General features: G+C 37.3%; 1 protein-coding gene across 2 annotated transcripts; it reads right to left on the bottom strand.

Moving 5' to 3' along the window:
- Positions 1-1,568: 1,568 nt before the first annotated feature.
- Positions 1,569-23,140, bottom strand: RTCA (RNA 3'-terminal phosphate cyclase). 2 transcript variants are annotated; one of them, XM_063104972.1, is made up of 11 exons: positions 22,904-23,140; positions 22,691-22,791; positions 20,463-20,606; positions 17,770-17,893; positions 14,981-15,039; positions 13,190-13,331; positions 12,568-12,692; positions 11,430-11,488; positions 7,987-8,081; positions 5,081-5,185; positions 1,569-1,941 (listed from the first exon to the last, which is right to left on the bottom strand). In XM_063104972.1, the coding sequence occupies exons 1-11, from the start codon at positions 22,946-22,948 to the stop codon at positions 1,843-1,845; spliced, it is 1,098 nt and encodes a 365-aa protein (XP_062961042.1). In that variant the 5' UTR covers positions 22,949-23,140; the 3' UTR covers positions 1,569-1,842. The 2 variants fall into 2 exon arrangements, with proteins under 2 accessions (XP_062961042.1, XP_062961043.1); XM_063104973.1 differs by lacking the exon at positions 22,904-23,140 and having other exon boundaries at positions 20,463-20,621; positions 22,691-22,770.
- Positions 23,141-23,526: the final 386 nt, after the last annotated feature.

Genomic DNA, 23,526 nt, shown 5'->3' with positions numbered 1-23,526 from the left:
CTTGGTAAAACTCAAGTTGTAGGAATACCTGTTTGAAGCCACTGACTTAAAGAATATTTTTAAAGACTGTTGTACACGGAGTGTCAAATCAACAGAATTACTTGTATTTGGTGTTCTACAAACAAACATACTGAAATATGTTTGAATTTTAGACAGAGAATAGAAATAGAAGACCGAGATCAAAGGTTTGGATTCCCATAACTGCCAGCAGCCTCCCTGCCCCACCCCCTGCCCCAATACCCCCCAAAAAGAATAGAAATAGAAATAGAATTTTATTTTGGGAAAATAGAAATTCAAATCGCTCGTAGGACTTGTCAAAAATTTCTTTGCAGTATTCCCACCTTTATTTTACCTAAGCTGACAACTCAATAATAATGACACACCCAAGCCAAGATTAATCATAAACTCACCACATACATTGTTGAACTTCTCTCTCTGCCAGATTTTTAATCTGCACTCCAGCCTACCGCTTTAACACTGCTGGCACACCCCGTCAGAAACAGCAAGGATCACAACAGTCTGAAGACTCTATAATTCATCACTAACCCTCCAACAACCACACTGAATAGTTTTACTCTAAAACTAGAGTTCAATACCTTATATCTCAACCATTATAGAAATGAGCAACTTATAAGTTACCCACTTTGTGAAAATATAAATAGCCAGCAATACTATCATCATTATCTTTAAAGCACATTGAACCCAACTGTCCGAGGCCATAGAAATCGCTGACAAGGGTAGGAATGATTATGTACACAGAGTAATTTTTTTCATTATACTGTTCTATACAGACTAATACAAGACTTTCTAAATGTATGAAGGTATTTCAAAAAGTTCGTGGAAAAACAGAATTGAAAGATAATACGAATCTTTCCATGACCTTTTTGTTTTCTTTTGTTTTGGTGGCTGGCCTGTATGGGGACCCAAACCCTTGATCTTGATGTTTCAACACTGTGCTCTCACCAAGCTAACCAGCCAGTTCTCTATGAACTTTCTGAAGTACCCTTGTACCATCCTCTGGATATACATCTTGGACCACATTTTAATTATCACCAGATAAGGTCCAGGACAGACCCAAGTTTTAATGAGTTCCTCACTATTTTACAGTATGGTACATAGAGGTGATATACCAAATCAGTTTCATTTGTGTCACAACCTCAATTGCCTACAGGGACCAGGAAGTAATCTAAATATGGAAGCAGGCTGGGTATAAGGTAACATGGAGTGATGAAAGAACATTCTATTCTAAAGGCAGTCAATTATTTTTTAATACTATAAGCCAAACAAAAACATGTCTGGAACTGAACTTGGCCAAATCTACTAGGGTTAAAATTTTGCAACTCTTGTTTGCCTTCCAAAACATATTCATTCAACAAATATAAATTCAGTAAATATTTACCAAGTGCCCGCTCCATAGAAGGTATATATAATTAGAATGAGACAATGCTTATTAAAAGTTACTATTGATACAGCACTTTTGCATAAAGTTGTCTCATACTTTAGATGAGATTTCAGCAGAGATCAAATCTATATTCCTGACTTAATTTATTACATAAAAAAGAAAAACATTTACTTCAGCTGTAAAGAATATTTTATTTCAATACTTTAATACTGAAATCAGCTATAATACATACCCACCAGCTCTTACAGTTCATGGTCCATATCTCAGGAGATATTCAAAATGAGATTAACTTGATGAAGCATTCTCAGCAAATCTAGAACACTGTACTTCATCTCCAAATTTAAGTCAAGTCCTTTAATAAGTTACTTCTTATTCATCATTTTATATCTATGAAATGAATTAGTGCAATACATCATTGAGATATACTTAAAAGACAAATTCTATAGATTTGGATTTGTCATCCCAATTCCTTGGCACTCAATAACATAAGTGTCTTTAGAGGCATCTTCATCTTCTGATTTCTTCACAGTAAATTTAGCCTGAAACCAAACAAGCAATTAGTATATAAGTAATAAGAAGAGGGATAGAAGGAAGAGCCCAGCTAAAGAAGGCAGGAAGTTAATATCAAACCCACTTTATTGAAGAAGCTACAGAGACACAAAGATCAAATGATTCATGAGAAATTCAATAGCCTAAAGAAAAAATATTTTGTTCTAGAACAGTGATTCTTGTTCAGAGGTATACATGCCTATAGAGTTTTGTCAGAGTATATATGTCTGGGCCCTGCTCCACACCCACTGAATCAGAACCCCCAGGGGTGCACCTAGGCAATTATCAATTTTTAAATCTCAACTGTTGATTATAATGCACTCCACTCCCCAGTCCCTAAAACTTTTCTAAGACATGGAACTGAAACATTTAAGACCTAGTTCAGAGAAGGTAGGCGGGGAGGAGAAGTGCTGGTGGGATCAACATCTTCCTTTATCTTTATTGGGCTTAACACTGTATTTTCACTTACTAACTACAGTTGGTTTTGAAATATTTGATCTCTATCGCTGTATTTTGAAAACAATTATTGTTAAAGCAAATGTGGTTCATTTTAACAAAACTGAATCTAAATCAAAACAAATGAGTAGGCTGAGTTTGTGGCAAAGGGATTTCAAGTTGCCTAAAACCTAGGATTTCTTTGAAATACAATTAGAAAACCATTACTCTAGGGTCTTACTGAACAATAGTGCTCACAAAGTCTTTCAGTTTCAGTGTTATGCAGCAGCGTACCAACACACAATGGACACTTGAAATTATTGTTGATGAATAAACATTGAATTCTGAGGTAGATAACCAAATTTTCTGCATTGAGACACAGAGAGATGAAGAAGCTTGCCCCAAGTCACCCAGTTAAAACACAACAAACCTGGATAAGAAACCAGAGCTAAAATTCCAATTCATACCATTTTCCATTATGTATTCACTTCAAATAACACAGAAGTGTCTACTATATGCAAAGTACTGTGACTATAATGATAAAACTCGGTCCCTGCTATCAAGGTCAATCTACAAGGGGGAGATAGACAAGGAATAATTACAAATACAGCCTATGTAGAATAAAAAAAAAAAAAAAAAAAAAAGTTAACTCTCTCGACATCAAATATAATTTGCCTTCAATTCCCATTAGCCTCTTCTTACAATTTAACCAAAACCTATCCATGCCTTCTAATAATAATATAAAAGAAATGCTGGCCAGTTAGCTCATTAAGTGTGTGGTGCTGATAATACCACGGCCCAGGATTCCAACCCTGTACAGGCCAGAAAAAAAAAGAAAAAGAAACAAACAAAAAAAGAAAATCTGTATTAGATAATTATCTCAGAACCAACAGTAAAAACCCTATCTAATAACCAAAAAAACAGTATGTATTATTAAGAATCATACAAGTAGGAGTAAGGCAACAGTGGCTTTGTATTTGGTACATTTCTGTAATGCTTAATTTTTTAAATTAGTGTATATTACTTTTATAATTTTTTAAAATGCTTAAGGTCAGCACCTTTCCTCATGAGTCATACATTTTATATTACTTTACAAAATTACATTATAAAGAATATAGCAAAATGGAAATCTGCTCTTAATTACTGAAGAAGGCAAGAAATGAAGTTGTGTGCATTAACTGTAAAAAATGCAAAAAGAAACAATTTAAGAGAGAGGAGAATCAATCCATCACTGGATGATAAACTGGGCACAAAACTTGGAGGGGTGGGATGGTCAACTCAGCTGCAGGAGAGGGCTGCCCCATCTTTTAGCAATAAATAAAGCTTGGGGAACTTGAAAAAATTAAGAAATAACGGGGTAGAAATACATAAATGTCAATAGTGGTTTTATATGCAGATTTTCCCATATTCTATATTTTCTATTAAAAAATTGTTATTAGTTTCACGATGAAATGTATATATTAATCTTTTTTTTTTTTTTTTTTTTTTTTTTGTCTTTTTGTGACCGGCCGCACTGCGCTTAGCAAGTGAGCAGCGCACCGGCCATCCTTATATAGGATCCGAACCTGCGGGCAGGAGCACTGCTGCGCTCCCAGCGCCGCACTCTCCCAAGTGCGCCACGGTGTCGGCCCTTAATCATTTTTTTTTTAATTAAGAATCCTGGGCTGGCCAGTTACCTCAGCTGGTTAGAGCTCAGTGTTGTAACACCAAGGTCAAGGGTCTGGATCCCCATACTACCCAGCTGACAAAAAAAAAAAAAAAAGAACAAAAACAAAAAAAGGAAAAAAATAAAAATAAAATTAAGCATCTCACAGAAAGAAAAGGTATCAGCATGAACTTATACAATGTTAAATCCATTTTCACTAAAAATTGTAAATCTACTCTTCTAAATTTAAAAGGACTAAACTAAAAAAAATTAAAAATAAATAAATTTAAGAGTACTAGTGAATGTTAGAATTCCAGCTATTTATTTACTTATATTCATTCATTCATTCATTCATTCAGGTAGCTGGCCAGTACAGGGATTGGACCCTGGACCTTGGTGTTAGCACCATTCTCTAACCAACTGAACTAATCAGCCAGCCCTCAGCAAATATTTTAATCTACCAAAAGAATCACAAGAAAATAAAACATTTAAAATTTTATATAAATATTTAAGTTTATAGCCAACCATAAACCTCTTGTAATTTAATATCATAGTTCCCATTAAAATATATTTACGGGGCTGGCCAATTTGCTCAGTTGATTACAGTATGTTACTGATAACACCAAAGTCCAGGATTCAATCTCTATACAAGCCAGCTGCCAAAAAAAACCCCCCAAAATATATTTCCTTACTCTGTAAGGTAGTACCACACAGTGATTATAACATGAGCTTTGAAGTATGCTTTCCCAGGTTTGCTCAAAGCCTAGTTCTGTCACTAAGAAATTATGTGGCCTTGAAGAATTTAAGTAATCTCTCTGCCTCACTTTACTCATAAGTAAAATGGGAGTAATAACAAATAGCCACCTACACTGGTCATATAGAGTAAGAGGATTCAAATAAATTGCTGGGTTAGTTCAGTGTCTGCCACAAAGGAAGTACTCAGTGAGTGATATAGGAGTTATGATTACTCTTAAATTTTCTGTTCATTAAAATTTAACCCCAAATTGGCTACAATGGAAATCAATTACTCTTTATGATACAATATTTACCTTTGCTAGTTGTTCAGCAAAATGTATAGCTGTTTGCGTATGGAGTGTAACTGGTCCTGTTTTTATTCTGGAAACTCCATTGGCTAATGCCATGAAAATAATCAGCTATTGAAAAAAGAACAAACAATAAAAATCTCACACATTTACTAATATTTGGAGTTACAATTCCATTGTTATTCATATGAAATACTACTAGAAATCAAAATAGGTGAAAAAGAATTTCTATTTCTTTAGGTTTCCAGAAGTCCTTAGAAGATGACAGAAAACCTGTGGTATGGTACAGAAATGCTTAGTAGCACTTCTCAATATAGAATTTTAAAAATTATTGTTTAAGAATAAAACATGGAATAGAAAGTTAATATATTTAATTAGACCAACCATCACTGCAAGCTGGTATGTATAATATGACACGTTTATTCCACTCTTTAAAATTACATTTTGACAGGTGAATAAATAAAACAATACGGAATTACTGGGAACATACGGAGTAGACCTGGACAAGGAAGAGACTAGTAAGGGAAACTACTTTAAGAAACTGGACAAAAAACCTTGGGGAATACAGTTCTAAATGTAGACTGCTGATTTGAGATTAAGGAGAAAATTGTATGATAGAAAGGGAAATCAATAAAGACAGTAAACCATAAAAAAGATCTCATTTGGAAATAATAGCCATCTCTCGGTGTGAGTGAACATGTTAAGTTTGAGAGGTCTATGACACATCCAAGTGGAAATGTTGATAGGAATAGGGGATATAATGAGTAAAGAGTTAAGGAGAAAGTCCTGGGCTAGCGATATAAATGTGGGAGCTGTCAGCATACAGATGGTGTTTAAGCCATGAGACTGGACAAAATAACTGAGGGAGTGTTTATAAATATTTTTAAAAAGAAGCATCAGCCTGAGACTAGGGGCTCATCAAAATTGAGAAGTTGAAAAGATGAAAACAACAAACTAGCAAAGGACACTAGAATGTATTATCAGTGAGGTGAGAAGATAACAGTATTTCAGAAACCAAGTGAAGAAAGTATTTCAAGTAGAAAGGAGTGATCAATTGTGCCAAATGCTGTGGACAGGTCAAGTAAGATGAAGACTGAAATGTGAGGAATATAAATTCCAGAATACTTTAAAAAATGATTCACATAGGACTTGGTAATCAGTGTTTGAAAGTCAATGATTAAAATTTATATTCAGAGTTCTGGTCAAGATGGCGGAATAGACGGTCCCCAGTGTCACTCTCTCCCACAAATCAACCAATTTACAGCTATAAAAATGTAACACCAGCCAAACTGGGGCCACTGGAGCTCAGGCGAAGAGGAGGAGAGACCTGTGGAGTTCATGAAGGCAGGAGAAGGCACGAGAGAAAGAAAAAACTGCTCGAAGCATTTTGGGTGGTGGCTACTTTAAGGCTGGAGCTGATGAGCACATGGAGCAGGAGCCAGCAGAAGCCACAGCTGTGCCCTTCAGATGGAGTTGCTTGGAGGCGGCAGGGGAGAAGAGGGCCTTGGTGGCCCCCAGGACAGTAAGACCACTAACAGAGTTCCCGTGGACCCATGCAGGAGCAAGAAGCCAGAACAGCTGAAAATGGGGAGCCATTCAGAGGCTGGTGAGTCATCGCAAGGGACTGGCACAGGGCCCATCCCATGGGAAGTGTTTGGGCACGGGCCATAGGGGAGAACACTGGGACACAGCAAGGACAGTGGTCCGTCCCCACAAGCAGCACAGGACCACTCAGAGGAGACTGGTCGGGAATGCAGAATTGCGTGGGGGGCAGTTTGATGAAAAGACTCAGGCCCAGATCAGAGTTTCTATATAACCCAGGTGCACCGGGTCTCTGGAGAGCCAGAAGTACCTATAAAGTCAACCATTAACACCTGAGCTGCACAAAAAGCCTTTCCTAGGGAAGCAGCAGCAAAGCAGCAATTTAGCTTAACAACTCAGCTCAAGTACTGGTTCCCACAGGAAGTTCCCCCGTTTTAGAAGTAAGCAAATGACAAAAAATTAGTTCTGGCCCAGGTATACCACGAGTGCCTTGGGGCCCTCCAGGGGACATGAGGCATGGAGCTGCAGACCAGACCCCACTCCCACATTCAGGCACACTGCCAGCACCTTGGGGCCCACCCGGGGGCCCAGCACATGGAGCTGGAGACCGAACCTCACCCCCCACCACCCGGCATACCACCAGCACCTTGGGGCCCCGCCCAGATGCCTGGGGCATGGAGCCAGGGACCAGACACCCCACCCACATCCAGGAACACAGCCAGTGCCTCGGGGCTTGCCCAGGGACCCAGGGAATGGAGCCAGGGACTGGACTTCCTCCCAAAACCGGGCACACCACCAGCGCCAAGGAGCATGCCAAAACATCATTTCCATGTGGGTAGCCCATCACAGCCACAACAGTAACCACAGCTGCTGCAAAAGTGGCTAGACGTCACAACCACCATGCAGATGGTCCACCAGCCACTGGAGTGCACTGACACAAGGAGAGTCTCAAAGTAGAGACCCAAGAAAAGAATAGGATTCTCTCTCCACAAAGCCCATTCCAGAGTGACAGAAAAAGCATCTGCTCTATGATAATAACACACCTTTCAGCATTGGACAGATCATCTAGGCAACAAATTAACAGAGTAACCATTACTCTTTCAGAGGGAGAGAAGAAATCTAGGGTTATCAGTGGTGGGAGCGGGGAGGGAGAGGGGGATCGGGAGAGATTGGACAAGGGACACAAGAATAAGTACAATTTGTAACAATATACAGACTAATAACATTGATTTAATCAACATATGTCAACATTGAATTCCCAAAATATGTATAATCAATTACGATTCAATAAAAAAAATTTATATTCAATCTAAGTACCAACTATTCAAATCTAATAGACTGGAAGGTTTTTATCCTAAAAGTGTCATTACCTGGTCTTGCAGATACTCATCCACAGTACCACCATGTCTAAGATTTGCTAATAGCATTTCGGCAGCTTCAATTCCAACCTTGTCTGCATTTACACCTAAGACAAGCACAATGTAAAAGAAAAAAAACAAAAACTCCTGAATTAGATACTAAGAGGCAAAAGTTTAGTTAGTACATCCCAGTTAGCACTGGTATAATATTTTTCAGGCTTCTGAACTCACCCAATGGATCTTTTAGAATAAAATCTTTAGTTATTTAATCTTCTGAGAGCTTGGTATATGCAAAGACTTTAAATCTTTAAATGTACTAGTAAGGAAAAAATAGCTTGCTTTGGCCCTGTTTAAAATGTACTAAGTTGTGACCCTATAACGCTACGCCTCGATTTCAAAATTTAAATAATTAATTTACAATTAGTCTGTAGGCAATTCCATAAGAATTAAAGAATTTTTTAAAAGTTAGGGAACTGATTTTCATCTAAAGAAGAGCAGATAACATTCTCACACCAAATATTTTAAAGTGTAGGCCGGCCCGTGGCTCACTCGGTAGAGTGCGGTGCTGATAACACCAAGGCCACGGGTTCGGATCCTATATAGGGACGGCCGGTTTGCTCACTGGCTGAGCATGGTGCTGACAAATATTTTAAAGTGTTATTCCCTTTAAGATTTGAACAGGTATTATTTTACTTTGAATATAAGTCAAAATATTTACCCACTTGCTCTACTTCCTGCCTCTCCACATACTCCAAATCTTTGGTACAAAACTGAATACAAAATGAGTCTGTCAGAAGTAGTGGAATGTCAAATTATTCTTTTAAGGTATTTACTTTAAATTAAAAGAAATCCTTGGCTACAAATGAAAATGTCTTTTAAAAAATTAGAATGTGGTTAATTTTGTTTCTTTTCTTTTTTTTTTTTTAAAAGATGACTGGTAAGGGGATCTTAACCCTTGGTGTTGTCAGCACCATACCCTCCCAAATGAGCCATGAGCCAGCCCAATTTTGTTCCTATTTTATATTTGCAAATTTATTTGATTATATACCTTCATTCATAAAATACCCCAGAAAATTGGAAATTTCCGAATTTTAACTCAATTTTTCCTGATGGCAGTTATTGTAATAATATAATAAATTTACTATTTTTACATCATCGAGTGGTCAAGTATTTACATAACTGGATGAAATGGTATGGAACATGTGGTATGAATCTTGACTTTTTGGGTAAGCTACTTAGCTACTGCCATTTCTTCTTCTAGTTGGAAATGGAGATGATAACTATGTTGCAAAAATGTTAGAGAAATTAGAGATAGTATTTATAAAGCATCTATCACCAAGACCAGTACGTAATAAGCTATTAATAATAATAGTAGTATTGAGCACCCACTATGTACCATGCTGGTTCCTTTGCTAAGGAGACATTAAAAAAAATTCATATTACAGTACTAGAGGATAATTAAATGCTAAGCTCTATAGTGTAAACTACACAAGCAAAAGGAGTTCAGAGGAAAAAAAATATTATAGCTTCTAGAAAAAAAAAAAAAAAAAAATATATATATATATATATATATATATTATGGCAGCTGGCCTATACAGAGATCAAACCCTGGGCTTTGGTGTTATCAGAACCACTCTCTAACCAACTTAGCTAATTGGCCAGCCCTCTAGAATAATCTGAGGTTTCATGCAGCATGAAAGACTTAAGCGAATCTTTGAAAAATGGCTACAATTGGGACAGAGAAGGAAAGAATTCTTGGCTTTGCAGTACTAGAGAGCAGTAGGCACATTAAAGTTTTCTGCCAAGTCGCAAAGTATATCTCTGAGCCATTCACAATCCTTCCTACCTACCATCTTGACAGCTGAACAATGGTATAAATGAATTTACATTATTACCAGCCATTACTGCAACTGAGCAGAATGAAGAAAACATGAGAATTTTGCTAGCATTATGTTAAAAAAAAAAAAAAAAATCAAAATCCTAATAAATTCTGAAACCCTAATGCTTTTCTAACTAAATGACGAATCATCTCATATTTTGGATGTTTCTAAAAAACAGTTTTAGATAGAATTCTTTCATGTGAGGTCAATTGGAGATGTTGATTTTATTTATTCCACTATGTTGATTAGATCCGATGCTCAACTAGCAGATTTACCAACTGAGCAGACTAAGATTACCTGAAATTGTTTGTATTCAGGAGTGATAATGTGGTTTAACAGCATAGCAAGGGTAAGCATTTTTAAAGATGCTACAAAGTAGGAATAAAGCAGACAACTACCACACAATTAGAAGTTCATCTGAAAGTTACCGGGCCCGCCAAAATAACTTTAAATATTCACAAACTGATGCATATATGTATATCCTTTCCCTAATATGCTAAACAAATTAACCTTTTACAAAACTATTCAATATTTTGAAATCACAAATGTAATAACTCATGCTGGGAATAATCTTCAATAGACATTAAAACCATCAGATGAAAGTTGTATGGGAACAGGATAATCAGATGGTCTCAAAGTATTATCCCAGATTACTTGTTAACTGTAAAGGGAAAAAGAACCATTACAGCGGACAGACCTGGAGGACATCTCCTTAACCTAGTGATCACACTCCACCTCACCAATAAAGGACAAACTGATAATATGTGCCCTCTGATGCAATGCAGTAGAATGCCCAGAAAATCACCCATGCAACTAAAAATGTTTCATCTGAATATACCTAATCATGAGACAATCAGACAAATTCAAATTGTGGGAAATCCTGAGAGAATGGCCTAGACTTTTCAAAATGTCAATATCATAAAAGGAAAAAAAAAAAAAGGTGAAGGGAGCATTCTGTATTAAAAGAGAAACTAAACAGACTTAACCAAATGTGTGTGCTTCAAAATAAAAATATCTTACATCGCTCTAAAGAATATTTTGGAGGCAACTCATTGTATATGTCTGGTGTGTCTGAAAATAATAGAAAATTGTTCTGGTGTAAAAATGATATTATGATTATATAGGATTGTTCTTTGGAAACATGTGCTGTAGTAGTCTGGGGTAAGATATGGTACCTACAATTTACATTGAAATGGTTCAGAAACATACACAACACGTAATTAAATGTTCACAACTGGTGAATCTAGGAGAAGGGTGTATGGATGACTGTTGAATTCGTCATTCAACCTTTTAATATGTTTGACATTTTTCAGAATATAAAGTTGGGAGATGCTGATAACACCAAGGTCAAAGGTTCAGATCCCCTTACTGGCCAGCCACCAAAACAAAAAACAAACAAACAAGCAAACAAAGTTGGGAGGAAGACTGAAAGTTTAATTGATTCTAAAATGAATCAGTTAATTGTATCCTTTGAAACGTGTCATCCATAATTCTATAACATTCCAATCCTGACAAATAATTAAAAGAATTTTACAGTAGCATTGGGAACTATGGACCCCCTTCCTTTATCTATACCTCGTTTACCAAGCGATGATCCAGCAAACAAACAGCCAGTGGATGTCTCAGCAATAATGCTATAAAGGGAAAAAAAAAAGTATTACTACTCATGTTATAAATATTCTAAAATTACAGCAAATACAACACAGGAGAACTGTGATTGTTAAACGGACAATTAAATCTGGCCAGTATATCACAAAGGTCAAATTCTTCATACAGAGAGTGGCATGATTTTCTCCAACAGCCTTAATCAGACCATTAAGTATCCTTTAGCTCTTGACCAGAAGTCACACCAGATTCTAATCCACAGGTAAGGAATGTCTCCCCCTACCCCAAGAACTGAGCATGTTATCAGCACAAAGTGGTAACCATTTCACAGGCACACAGTGCTATAAAGTGTTTTATGATTATCTTAAATAAAAAGGTTGTCATGGAGGGACTTTTGGTTTTGTTCTACAGATTTTTGATAAGTACAGAGAGCATTTACTTAAACCCTTTAATAGAAACTCTGAATAAGATGGTTTGAAATTTAAATATCCACAGAGGATACTTTTATACTTCAAAAACATCAATTAAAGAACTTTTATGGATTCCCGTACCAGCCAGCCACCAAAAACAAAAGGATTTTTATAACACTTAAATCTATAACTTCTAATTGGATTAATGTAATAGTCCCATTCCTTTTTTAAAAGGGATCTTGCCAAATTTATTTGTGAATTAATTTCACATTTGAGGTATTTTATACTACTGGAAATATTTCTCGTAGGATCAGCTTCAAAGTCTAACTTCTGATTAGCTTAAACATTTAAGTTCACTATATAGTTTTGGTCTTTTTTTGGCTGCTGGCCAGTATGGGGATATGAACCTGAGACCTTGGTGTTATAAAGCTGCCCTTTAACCAACTGAGCTAACCGGCCAGCCCTTCAATTCACTTTATAAGCGAAAGGGAGGTTACAATAAGAGGCAAACCATCCTCAGAAAAAATTTGGAATAATCATCTTAATTCATCTTACTGTTGTTTTAGATAGGCATGCCCTTCAAAATATGTCTTCTTAAAACTGTGAATTTAGGCAAAAAACCTACAAACCCTTAATTTAAATGGGATAATTATTTCAGGGCTCTCAACCAATGTTTAGGAAAAAACATATTGTCTCACATTATTCCATTTCCATTGCCAAATGCTTGGTCTTTAGGTTCCTGAACAGGCTGGATATTAACATACAGATCCCTAATCTCCTTTCTGATGCATCTCACAGCTGCCGCTGCCATTTCTTTTGCTACCTATTTGGCAAGACAGACAAATAGAATAAATTAATTACTGATTATTTGGACAACTGTTTTTAAGCCTTCAAAGATACAACATAGGGTTCAGATCCCTATACCAGCCAGTCACCAAAAACAAAAACAATAACATAAAATAATTAATAACATTCACATGCATTATTTAAAAGCTTGATTTTCAAGAGTAAGAAGAGCACTGAATTTTAAGAAAAATTTTAAAGATTTATTAAAAAGTAAGTTCTTTCAATAATTTCAAATTTTAGATGACATAATACTTATCGAGACATACATACACTTCTAAGAACATCTAGGCAACTTACTTTATTATTTATTTACTTATTTATTTATTTTGAATATTCATGAGATACAAAGCTGATTTGATTGTCCCACCTCCTGACCATGATGTGGGGGCCAGATTCATATTGGGGACATACCCATTACCAGAAATTGCTTTTGTACCCTTTGTCCCCTTCCAATTATCCCCATAGTCAACTTACTTTAAATGGCAAAACACCAGCAACGAAAGCTCTTCCGTATACTTTAGTCACAGAGCCACGGTCAGTTAAATTTATTGGGTTCAATTGTTTAACTGGTGATATTCGGACAATCACTTCACCACCTCCTTTTGGGTAATAGCCCCTATGAAAAGTACAACAAATACCCACATAAAATGACTGGATGACAAAAATAAAGCTCAATATTACAATAAAATAATGTGAATGATATCCAAACATGTAATTAACAAAAAGTTTGTAATAATATTTTAGGTCTATGCTGTCCAATATGGTAGCCTCAAGCTATATCCAACTATTAAAATAGAATAAAATTTAGAAATCAGCTCCCCAGTTGCACTAGCCACATTTCAAGTGCTCAATAGTCACATTTGGCTAATGACTATCATATTGGACAGCACAGATAGGGAACATTTCTCTCAATGCAGAAAGTTACTTGGCAGTGCAGTTTTAGAGTATAAGCTCAGAGATGGCTGGACCTATTTTGTTACTGCTGTTTTCTAGTGCCTAAAACAATGCCTGGCACATAGTAGATACTCACATAAATATATGATGAATATTTAAGTAGCTGAACACTAATAAAATTTTAACTCAATTATTTAGTGTCATTTATTCTATACCAGATGCTGAGAAAAAGAATGCTCCTATCTTCGAGGAGCTCATCATCTGGGGGGGAGATGGCTCCACACACTATCTACTAGAATACAAGTCAGGCTGTAAGGAAGACTACAGCTGTAAGAAGGACAGAGGTACAAATATGAATTAGATTGAGGCACATTCACAGACAGTTCACACAAGAAATTACAAGTTTCATTTTGAAAAAACATCAGATTTCCAATTTTTAGGAGAGCAAGGGAAGAATAACATGAACAAAAACATGAAAGTCCGAAGGCTCTAAGTATGTTTAAAGAATAGCAAGCAATCATGTGGTTAGAATACATGGCATGTTGAAAGGCGGGGAGGGATGACGAAGCTAGAAAGGTAAATTGGGGCAAAACTGCAAAGCATTTATTTTTTATTTTTTTTATTTTTAAAAAAGGTGACCGGTAAGGGGATCTTAACCCTTAGCTTGGTGTTGTCAGCACCATGCTCAGCCAGTGAGCTAACCAGCCATCCCTATATAGGATCCAAATCTGCAGCCTTGGTGTTATCAGCACCACACTCTCCCAAGTGAGCCATAGTCCAGCCCAAAACTGCAAAGCACTTAAATGCCATGCCAAGAAATTTGGCCTTGTTTTTGTGTGGCAGAAGGCAAGCCTTAAAGAGAAATAACCTGAATACCCAATGTATTTCTAATCACAGTATAGAAGAGAATCCCTTTTATTTATTTATTTTTTGTGTGTGGCTGGCCAGGGGGATGTGAACCTTTGACCTTGGTGTTATCAGCACCATGCTCTAACCAACTGAGTAACCGGCCAGCCTATAGAATCTCTTTTATGACCCTGTAGTCCCTAGTCCAGTTGTCTGCACATGGTAAGCATGTAATCTGTGCTGGGGCACAGAGCATAGATAACACGAGATATGAAGGTGCCTCACTGTGGAAATTCCCTTGGAAACTATTTCTCCCAAGAAACAAATGAAAATCACATGCAGCTGCTTTCAAATCCCCGTGTCCCACTGCTTATTGCTTTTAAGCCACAAAGTACAATTATTTCCTACAAGAAAGCTAACGTATTAAGTGGGTTCCAGAATGATAGTTAGTCTAATGTCTAATTTTTCCGCTGTTTTTTTTAGCACAAGTAATGGATCAAAAGGGTGGAGAAATGAGCAACTTACCTCATTTTAATGTCACAATTAAATTCGAAACCAAATTTTTCAACAATTGGCTTGAAAACCTGAAAAATCAGTTTATTGTTACTTTAACCACCAATATTCACTGATTCAATAAGTATATTTATTAAACAAAAGTGCTCTCACTGAGCTTTAGGCATTATAGGTAAACAGTGATAAAAACATGTAGGCTAGTTCCATTTTTCAAACAAAAAAACTGATATGTAGCTAAATTTAAAATTTAACATTTAATTAATCATGACTGTGCAGGTCTATCTAACGAAAGAAAAAAAAATCAGAACTCAGGATACTTCCTTTTTTTATTTTTATTTATTTATTTTTTTTGAGTGGCTGGCCAGTATGGGGATCCGAACACTTGACCTTGGTGTTTACAAGGCTGTGCTCTAACCAACTGAGCTAACTGGCTAGCCCAGAACTCAGGATACTTGATCCCAGTGGTTTTTTTTTTTTTACACCACAGGCCAGTATTTCCTAATCCTTCTCAGTAAAATACACTATAAGAAATTATGTGGGGTTGGTGAACAGCATTCCATTCTACCATCTCAATTTTTTTATACAGTTGAAATCTCATTGCATATACATTTTATCCTTATTTTTTCCATTTAACAATATAAACATAAGCATTTTCCTAAAATCATAAAATTCTCCCTAAACAATATTTGAATGACTGCATGGCATTCTAGCATAATTTACTTAACCATTTTCAAGTTGTCATTATTGCATAATGATATACTATTATATAATAATAATTATAGTATATAATGCTCTGCTCAAATACCTTTAACACTTATCTTTTGCTGCATTTTGTAATATTTAATTAGGCTAGTTTCCTTGAAGTGAAATTACTGGGTGAAGAGAGATTAACTCGCATTATACATCACACCAAACTGACTTCCGCTGGCCGGTTAGCTCAGTTGGTTAGAGCATGGTGCTGATAACACCGAAGTCCAGGGTTAGATCCTTGTACAGGTCAGTCACCAAAACAAACAAAACAAAAAACAAAACAAAAAAAAGATTATATGTACCATCTACTAGAATAGAAATGTTTCAGAGAAAGATAATATTTAAGCCTAAAGTCTAAGGCAACTTTTTGAGATCTATTCTAAAGATTTATTCATTTTTCTGGGTTATCTCCCCAGTATAGAGAAGGTATACAAGTTATTAAACTTCTGTTTGTTTAAAAAGAAAGGGCAGAAAAAATTTTAAAAGTAAAAACCTGAGAATATCAAGTGCTGGGGAGAATATCAATGCTCATACAGTACTGATGAAAATGCAAAATGACGTAGCCACTTTGGATGCCAAAACGATCTGGCAGTTTCTCATACAATTAGACATGCATTTACTATAAAAAACCAGCAATCTCACTCCTAAGTATTTACCCAAGAGAAATGAAAACGTATGTTCACAAAAAATCTGCACATAAATGTTAATACTGACTTTATTCAAAATTGCCCCAAACTGGAAACAACCCAAATGTCCTTCAACAATGGATAAACAAACTAGTATATCCACATAATAGAACACTACTTAGCTTTTATTACTGATATAAGCAACAGGGGTGAATCTCTAATTTATCATGTCAAGCTAAAAAAAACAGACTCAAAGGCTACTTACACTATTTCTTTATATGACATCCTGGGAAAAAAAAGGCAAAACAATGCCAGAAAACAGATCAGTGGTTGCCAAGGGTAGGGGCAGAGATATAAGGGATATAAGGGAATTTTCTGGAGAAATGGAACTATTCTATATCTTGATTGTGGTGGTTGGTTCACAACTGTATGTCAAAACCACAAAAGTGTACATTAAAAAGGATGAATTTCATTATAAATAATTACACCTTGTAGTGGATTGAATTATGTACTCCCAAAACTCACTGGAGCTTGAACTGTGTCCCCCCAAGTTTCATGTATTAGAAACTTAGCCCCCACTGTGACTGTTAAAAGGGTTGGAAATGCTATTACAGTAATTGAAAGGTGGGGCCTTGAAGAGGTAATTGGATTGTTGGACAGGGCAGTAGTGAATAGATTAAAAATGGTGGTCAGGGGCATGGTTCTGAGGGCTTCAAAAGAGGAGAATCTGTCTTTCTCTCTCTGTTTTCTCTTCCACTATCTTGCAATCTGAGACCCCTGGGTCATTGGTGCCATCACCAGATGGACTTTAGACTTCCCAGCCTCAAAACTGTAAGCAATAAATGTCATTTATCTTTATAAATAACCCCGTTTCAAGTATTTTGTTATAAGCAACAGAAACGGACTAATACATACCTTAACAAACCTGGAGGAAAAAAATTATACCACTTTTCTCTCCCACTAGTTGTACAAGCATACCAGCATTCAGTTTTACTTTATTTTATTTTATTTTTTTGGCAGCTAACCAGCACAGGAATTGAACCCCAGACCTTGGTGTTACCAGCACCACACTATAACCACCTGAGCTACCAGCCCCAGTATTGAGTTTTATCATTTAAAAAATTTTTTAGTTTTCCTCCAAATCATAATTCCTATATTTATAAAATAATGTACTTATAGAATAACTGATATAATTTATATAATAATTACACTTGAGGTTTTTAAAGAATTTACTATGAACACTATTCTAAGATATAACAAGAAACTCAAACATAATTCCCCAAACTTTCCTGCAATAGAACTAGACACTGTGAAGAAATAAAAAGGAATGTACACAAAAACACTCAGTGTATATTTAAATAGAGAACAGAGATTCAAAAGGATATATGAGATCTTTTCATTTTGTCCCACAACAAAAGTTCTTACCATCACCGTGTAATCAACTTGTGGTGCCATTTCAGCATTAGTTCCACCTTTCAAACGAAGTTCTGATGGAGAAGCAGCAAAGAGAACACAGGGCATTGAGACCTGCATCAAGAGGCACACACTCCTAAGGAGAAGGCAGAACAGGCTGAGCTGTGTTTTCTTTTTAAAGTCTCAACAAAACCACGTTATTAGTCATCACTATTAGGTGAAGCACAGACAACTAAAATGGTGGTAGGTTTATCCCCTTAAGTTTAAAGTTAAACACTTGAGTATCAGAATGGTAAAATCATGAATCTTAAGGAAAGACAGTACTTCACAGTAGAAAAAACTGGCTTTAAATAATAAGGTTGGGTTGAATCCAAGACTAAAGACGTGTCAGCCTGGGTAAGTTCTGACATTTTTCTTTGTGTTACAAAGAAGTATAATTGAAAATAAAAGCTTTTAAAAATGTTTTTATAAAAGAATTCATAAAAGTAGCAGTTTATGAAAATGTATTCAAAAAAGTCAAGGTCTAGAAATATTCAATTGATTATATCTGAGTTGCCACCATGCACAAGGCACTGTTCCATGTATCAAGTTAAGGTATAGTTCCTACCATTGTGGACCTCATGATATAATTGAATAATATTTTACAAAGACTGAAAGCTGAGTATTTCACACAGAAAAGTTTTAGGGAAATAATCCTTGCTTTACTTGCCTCTTTTACTTGCCTTATAGTCAAACAATGCAATAAATCACAAGAAATAGTTATAGAACATGAAAAAATTTATGAAATAAAACATTTGGTCAGATTTTCTAAGTGAACTGTTATCTCCCTTCTTCTCCGAAGTTAAAGGAAAACAATCATATTCATAAGCTGATTGTACTTTGAAAGGAAATTCAATATAGCCTGTACATACCAAAAAATAGACCTTTACTTAACTTGCTTACCACAACAATGCATATGTACTGAACTGGAAAGTCTTTATCACCGACAAATGAATTTCATTAATTCAATAAATATTTATTGGCAATGTAATATGCTTAGCATTGTAAGGGAAAAACATATGCAATATAATCCCTGTTCTCAATGAGTTGAACGTAGGAGAAAATGAAAAATACTTGGAAATGTTTAGCTTACTACAGACTATAGGCTTGTAACTACTGAATTTATTGTTTATTTCCTCTGAGTAATTCAAGACATAAGTTGTTTCTTTTCTCCCCAATAAAATCAGATCCCAAGAATAGTAAAGACAACCTTAATTTTAGGAGTCGGGAATTGCAATGATAAAGGTAGACTGAGAACCACATGGTACTGTAATCACAATTAGTACTAAAAATGAGTAAGTGTGATAAAAAGTGAATAGGTAAGATGTGTTTTCTTGCTAGGATTCTGCTTGTTTTAATCTCCTGAATGGACCTAGATTATTGACTTTAAACTCACGTTCCACACATTCTAGTGGAGTGAGTCAGAGGCCTCAATTCTAATTCTAGTTCTGACCCTGACCCTGTGACTTTAGGTAAATCACTTAACCCCAGGGGGTCTTGACTTCATTCACAAACTGGAGGAAGGGCTGGCCAGTTAGCTCACTTGGTAGAGCATGGTGCTGATAACACCAAGTTCAAGGGTTCAGATCCCCATATTGGCCAGCTGCCAAAAAAAAAAAAAAAAAAACTGGAGGAAGAGATGGAATACGTGTTTCCTCTTGCAGTTTCAAAATTCTACAATGCTATTTTAGTTAACATTTAGACCATTGGTTAACTGTGACTTTTTTTCCCTTTTTGTACAGGAGAATGCCTGAAATAATATGCTGACTATAAAGTTAACTCAAAATTCTTTATTTCCCTCAGAAAAATTCTCACTTAGCAAACCTCATGCTAGGCCTAGCAGCAGGTCCTTTTTCATAGAGGTCTATTTACATCATAATTCAAATCTCAATTACTACTAAACATGTTCTTAAAGTAAAAAATCATAATTAAAACACTCATTTCTGAAGGAAACTGGCATCAGTTTTACATACCATTTCTTTTCTTTTCTTTTCTACAAATCAACCATTTCTTATTTTATCAAATTTCCTAGTAAATGGATAGGATTTTGGTAAAAGGATGCTGTTCACAATAGCAATCAGCCAAATAGCTCAAAAAAGCAATACAAAAATTAATTGCTCTCTCTGTTTTCTCAATAAAAGAAGAAATATTTAGAAAATGATAATGGCTCAATTTAATTATTAAATATCCATTGCGTGGTGGGGAAAAAAATCAGGATTACATCTAAAAATATCTAGAGTTGCACAAGTATCTATGAAAAGATAGCAAAAATACCTAGACTAAAAATAGTAGAATATGGTTCCTAATTAGGTATAAGCCAAGAACTAAATTTGCTACAATGCAAAGACTACAGAACATGAAAGCAAGTCAGTTTCAAATATTCAATTTCTGTATAATGAAAACTAAAGAAGCAAATGTAGTGCACCATACTACACATGAGAAAATTTCAGAAAGTAATAGCTACCATTAATAAACAATTAGATACCCACAACTTTACATACATTGTCTCTAACCCTAAAAGGTAGGTGTTTCACCTCCATTTTAAAAATGGGAAAACTGAAGCTCAAAGAAGTTGAGCAACTTGCCAAGTAAAGTGGTAGAATCTCGATTTGAATCCAGGTCTAACTCTAAAACCCATACTTAAGTGAAATATAAGTGATACATACCCTGCAGTCTTGGTATCTGCTGTGTGGATTCCACCTTTGATCTTTTCTGGTATAAAGGTTATTTCTGTTGAGCCGATTTCTGCCCCCTCCAGTTGTCCATTACACAAATCTCGAACCATTTCCAGTCCAGATAAATGTTGAGGCCTTCAGGTCATAATACTGCATCAAAATGTGTGCATTCAGACTGCCTATATCCCCACATTTTATGACACATTTATAAAACTGCCATGGCAAGAACACAGCAAAATCTAACCACAGTAAGAGCCACATCTTCAGTGTCAGAACTTCCTTTAGGGTTTTCATGCACCAAGACCACCTGCTATTAGGCATCATTTTAAGACCAGTCATTTTGGCTGTAAATACATACACTGATTTATTGTTCCAAGTAAGAAGTGTGCAAAAGAGGAAAACAAATAAAACTACCTACGAGCTACCAGTCTCAACTTGTACTTCATTGAGTAATCTCTGGTACCTATTATGGGCTAGGGCTGGCCAGTTAGCTCAGTTGGTTAAAGGAAGCACGGTGCTTTAACATCAAGGTCAAGGATTCAGATCCCTTTACCCACCAGCCACCAAAAAAAGTAATATTATGGGTTGAACTGTATTCCCCCAAAATTCATATGCTGAAGTCTTAACCCTCAGTATTTCAGAATGTATTTGGAGACAGGGTATTTAAAGAGGTAATTAAGTTAAAATGAGGCAGTTATGGTGGGCCCTAATACAATCTGACTGGTGTCCCCATAAAGAGATTAGGAGAGAAACCAAGGGCACAGTGCACAGAGGGACCACTATGTGAAGAGGCAAGGAGAGAGGCCTGGAACAGATTCTTAGGACCCTCAGAGGAAACCAATTCTGCCAATATCTTGATCTTGGACTTGCAGCCTCCAGAACTATTAGAAAATTAATTTCTGTTGTTTAAGTCACCCAGTGTGTGGTATTTTGTTATGGCAGACCTAGACAGTACATAACACAGCCTTAAAGAATTGAATCCCCTATTGGTGAACTAGACTGCTGCAAACAACTACTATGACAAAGGGAATTACGTTTACATATTTCATTAACTGCCTTTTAATAATTTCAAAACTGATTGTGAATAAAATTAAAAGCTAAGGGCTGGCCGGTTAACTCAGTTGATTAGAGCACAGCCTTATAACACTAAGGTTTGGATCCCCCTGCCCTCCAGCCGCCATTAAAAAAACAAAAACAAACAAATAAACCCCAAAACAAACAAAAATAAAGGCTAAGAGAAAGCTGAACCATTAAAATGGAATATACACCCAGGAGGAATATTTTATCATGGACATTTATTAGAATCGTGAATATATAGTAACCCTGATTTGATCATCACACATTGTATACATGTATTTAAATATAACTCTGTACCCCATAAATACATACAATCAATACGTTTAAATCAAAAAATACATAAATCCCTCGAAAAAAGTAAACTAAAAAAATAATAAAATAAAATGAAATATATACAGAATATGTACAAAGAAATCCGTTTGGCTTCAAGCTGGGTCCTCTTCTAATAGGTGCATATAACTTAATCTGGTGGTATGCTCAGTTTCCCAGACAGAAGAAACAGGAAGGTGAACAGTCAAGGTATTTCCTCCTCCAGAACAGATAATTGTGGTCGTACCACAGTTTTCTGGAGGTCTGAATGAAAGCTGGAATAGCACATCTCAAGATCCTTTCTATGACTCTAAAATGTGCAGCAGCACAGAATGCACTGACTAAAAAGTGGGGTTTCCTCTGGACTCACAAGCACTTCTGCCCTGATCTATCTCGCCCGCTGATATGTGCTCTCCGGGTAATTGAAATGCCCAATGAGGTGAAGAAACTTTTTAAAAGATAGCTCTTTAGCAAACGAGACTTTAGCCCAATAAAGAAAATTCGAGCCTATTTCTAAACTCGCCCCTGGAGGCTTTCAAGATTGTTGTAACTCAGGCCGCCACCCAGGCTGCGCGTCCCAGAGCTAGGAAAGGAGGCCCAAGCGCCGCGCCCCCGCCACCCCCCAGACCCCGCCGCCCCGGTCCGCAGATCCCCCAACCCTATGGCCAGGATTTCCAGACTCCATCGCTCGGACTCCGGATTCCCCCAGACCGGCAACCCGCCCCTTACTCCCAAGCCCCGCCCGCCCCACCCCACCCTCCCGCCCCCAGCTAGCAAACCGGTCCCCAGACCTCCCAACTCCACAGCCCCGCTCCTCCGCCGCCCCGATTTACCTCAGGCCTGGCGTGCTGCGGCCGGCCCTGATCTTCTGCACCCGCAACGGGAGGCCCAGGAGACAGCTAAGGGCTGTAGAGACCCTGAGGATCTGGCCGCCCTGCCAAGGGTGGGGTGCGGGGAGAAGAGACGTAAGAACTCCGGACGTGAAAGCTCTGTTTAACCTGGGCTGCATGCAGCCCCAGCCGCTTTGCCCTTGGCCCCACACTCACCCCTTCCATGATCCCGCCGTCGACCTCCACCAGCTGCCCCGCCATGGGGGGCGCCTTGGGGCCCGGCCCACAGCCACAAAGCCTCTGCCAAAGCGGAAGGAAGAAGAAACGTCGGCTCCCGCCCCGCAGCTCTAAAACCTCGGTCTGCGCCGGGGGCTGAGGAGGCCTTGTGGGAAGGTGGATGAAGCTGCGCCTCCCCGCAAACCGGATTCACCAAAATGAACCCTTTTGGTTCACACGTCCGCAATCAGTGCGCATGCCTACCGCCTGGCCGCTGAATAGTGCAGGGCCGGGGGAAGTCCCGCCCCCAACTCGGAAGCTCCCGGGAGGTGTGGTGGTGGCTTTTGGGATTCCCTGGGGCAGCGTGGAAAATGCGGCCTTGAAATACTTGTGCCTGGAACACAGCAAACCCCCCTCCTTGTCAACTCTGACCGTATTCTCCAGTTTTCCTTCAAGCTTAGGCTTTATTTGTGTTTTCTCGTTTCTCAAGGATCCTGACATATTTAGAGCAGCAGACTCTTACACCTGAAGATGGGGGTAGGTCAGGACCCCGCAATGCACCCGCTAACTTCTCTCAGGTCGAGTGTGCCTTCTCTGCAGCCTTTCGTTAAATTGTGTGTGCC

The sequence above is a fragment of the Cynocephalus volans genome, chromosome 8, assembly GCF_027409185.1.
Source record: "Cynocephalus volans isolate mCynVol1 chromosome 8, mCynVol1.pri, whole genome shotgun sequence".
In the NCBI taxonomy this organism is placed as follows: domain Eukaryota; kingdom Metazoa; phylum Chordata; class Mammalia; order Dermoptera; family Cynocephalidae; genus Cynocephalus; species Cynocephalus volans.
Note: the sequence above shows the minus strand (reverse complement) of the source record. Positions and strands in the feature narration are given on the sequence as shown.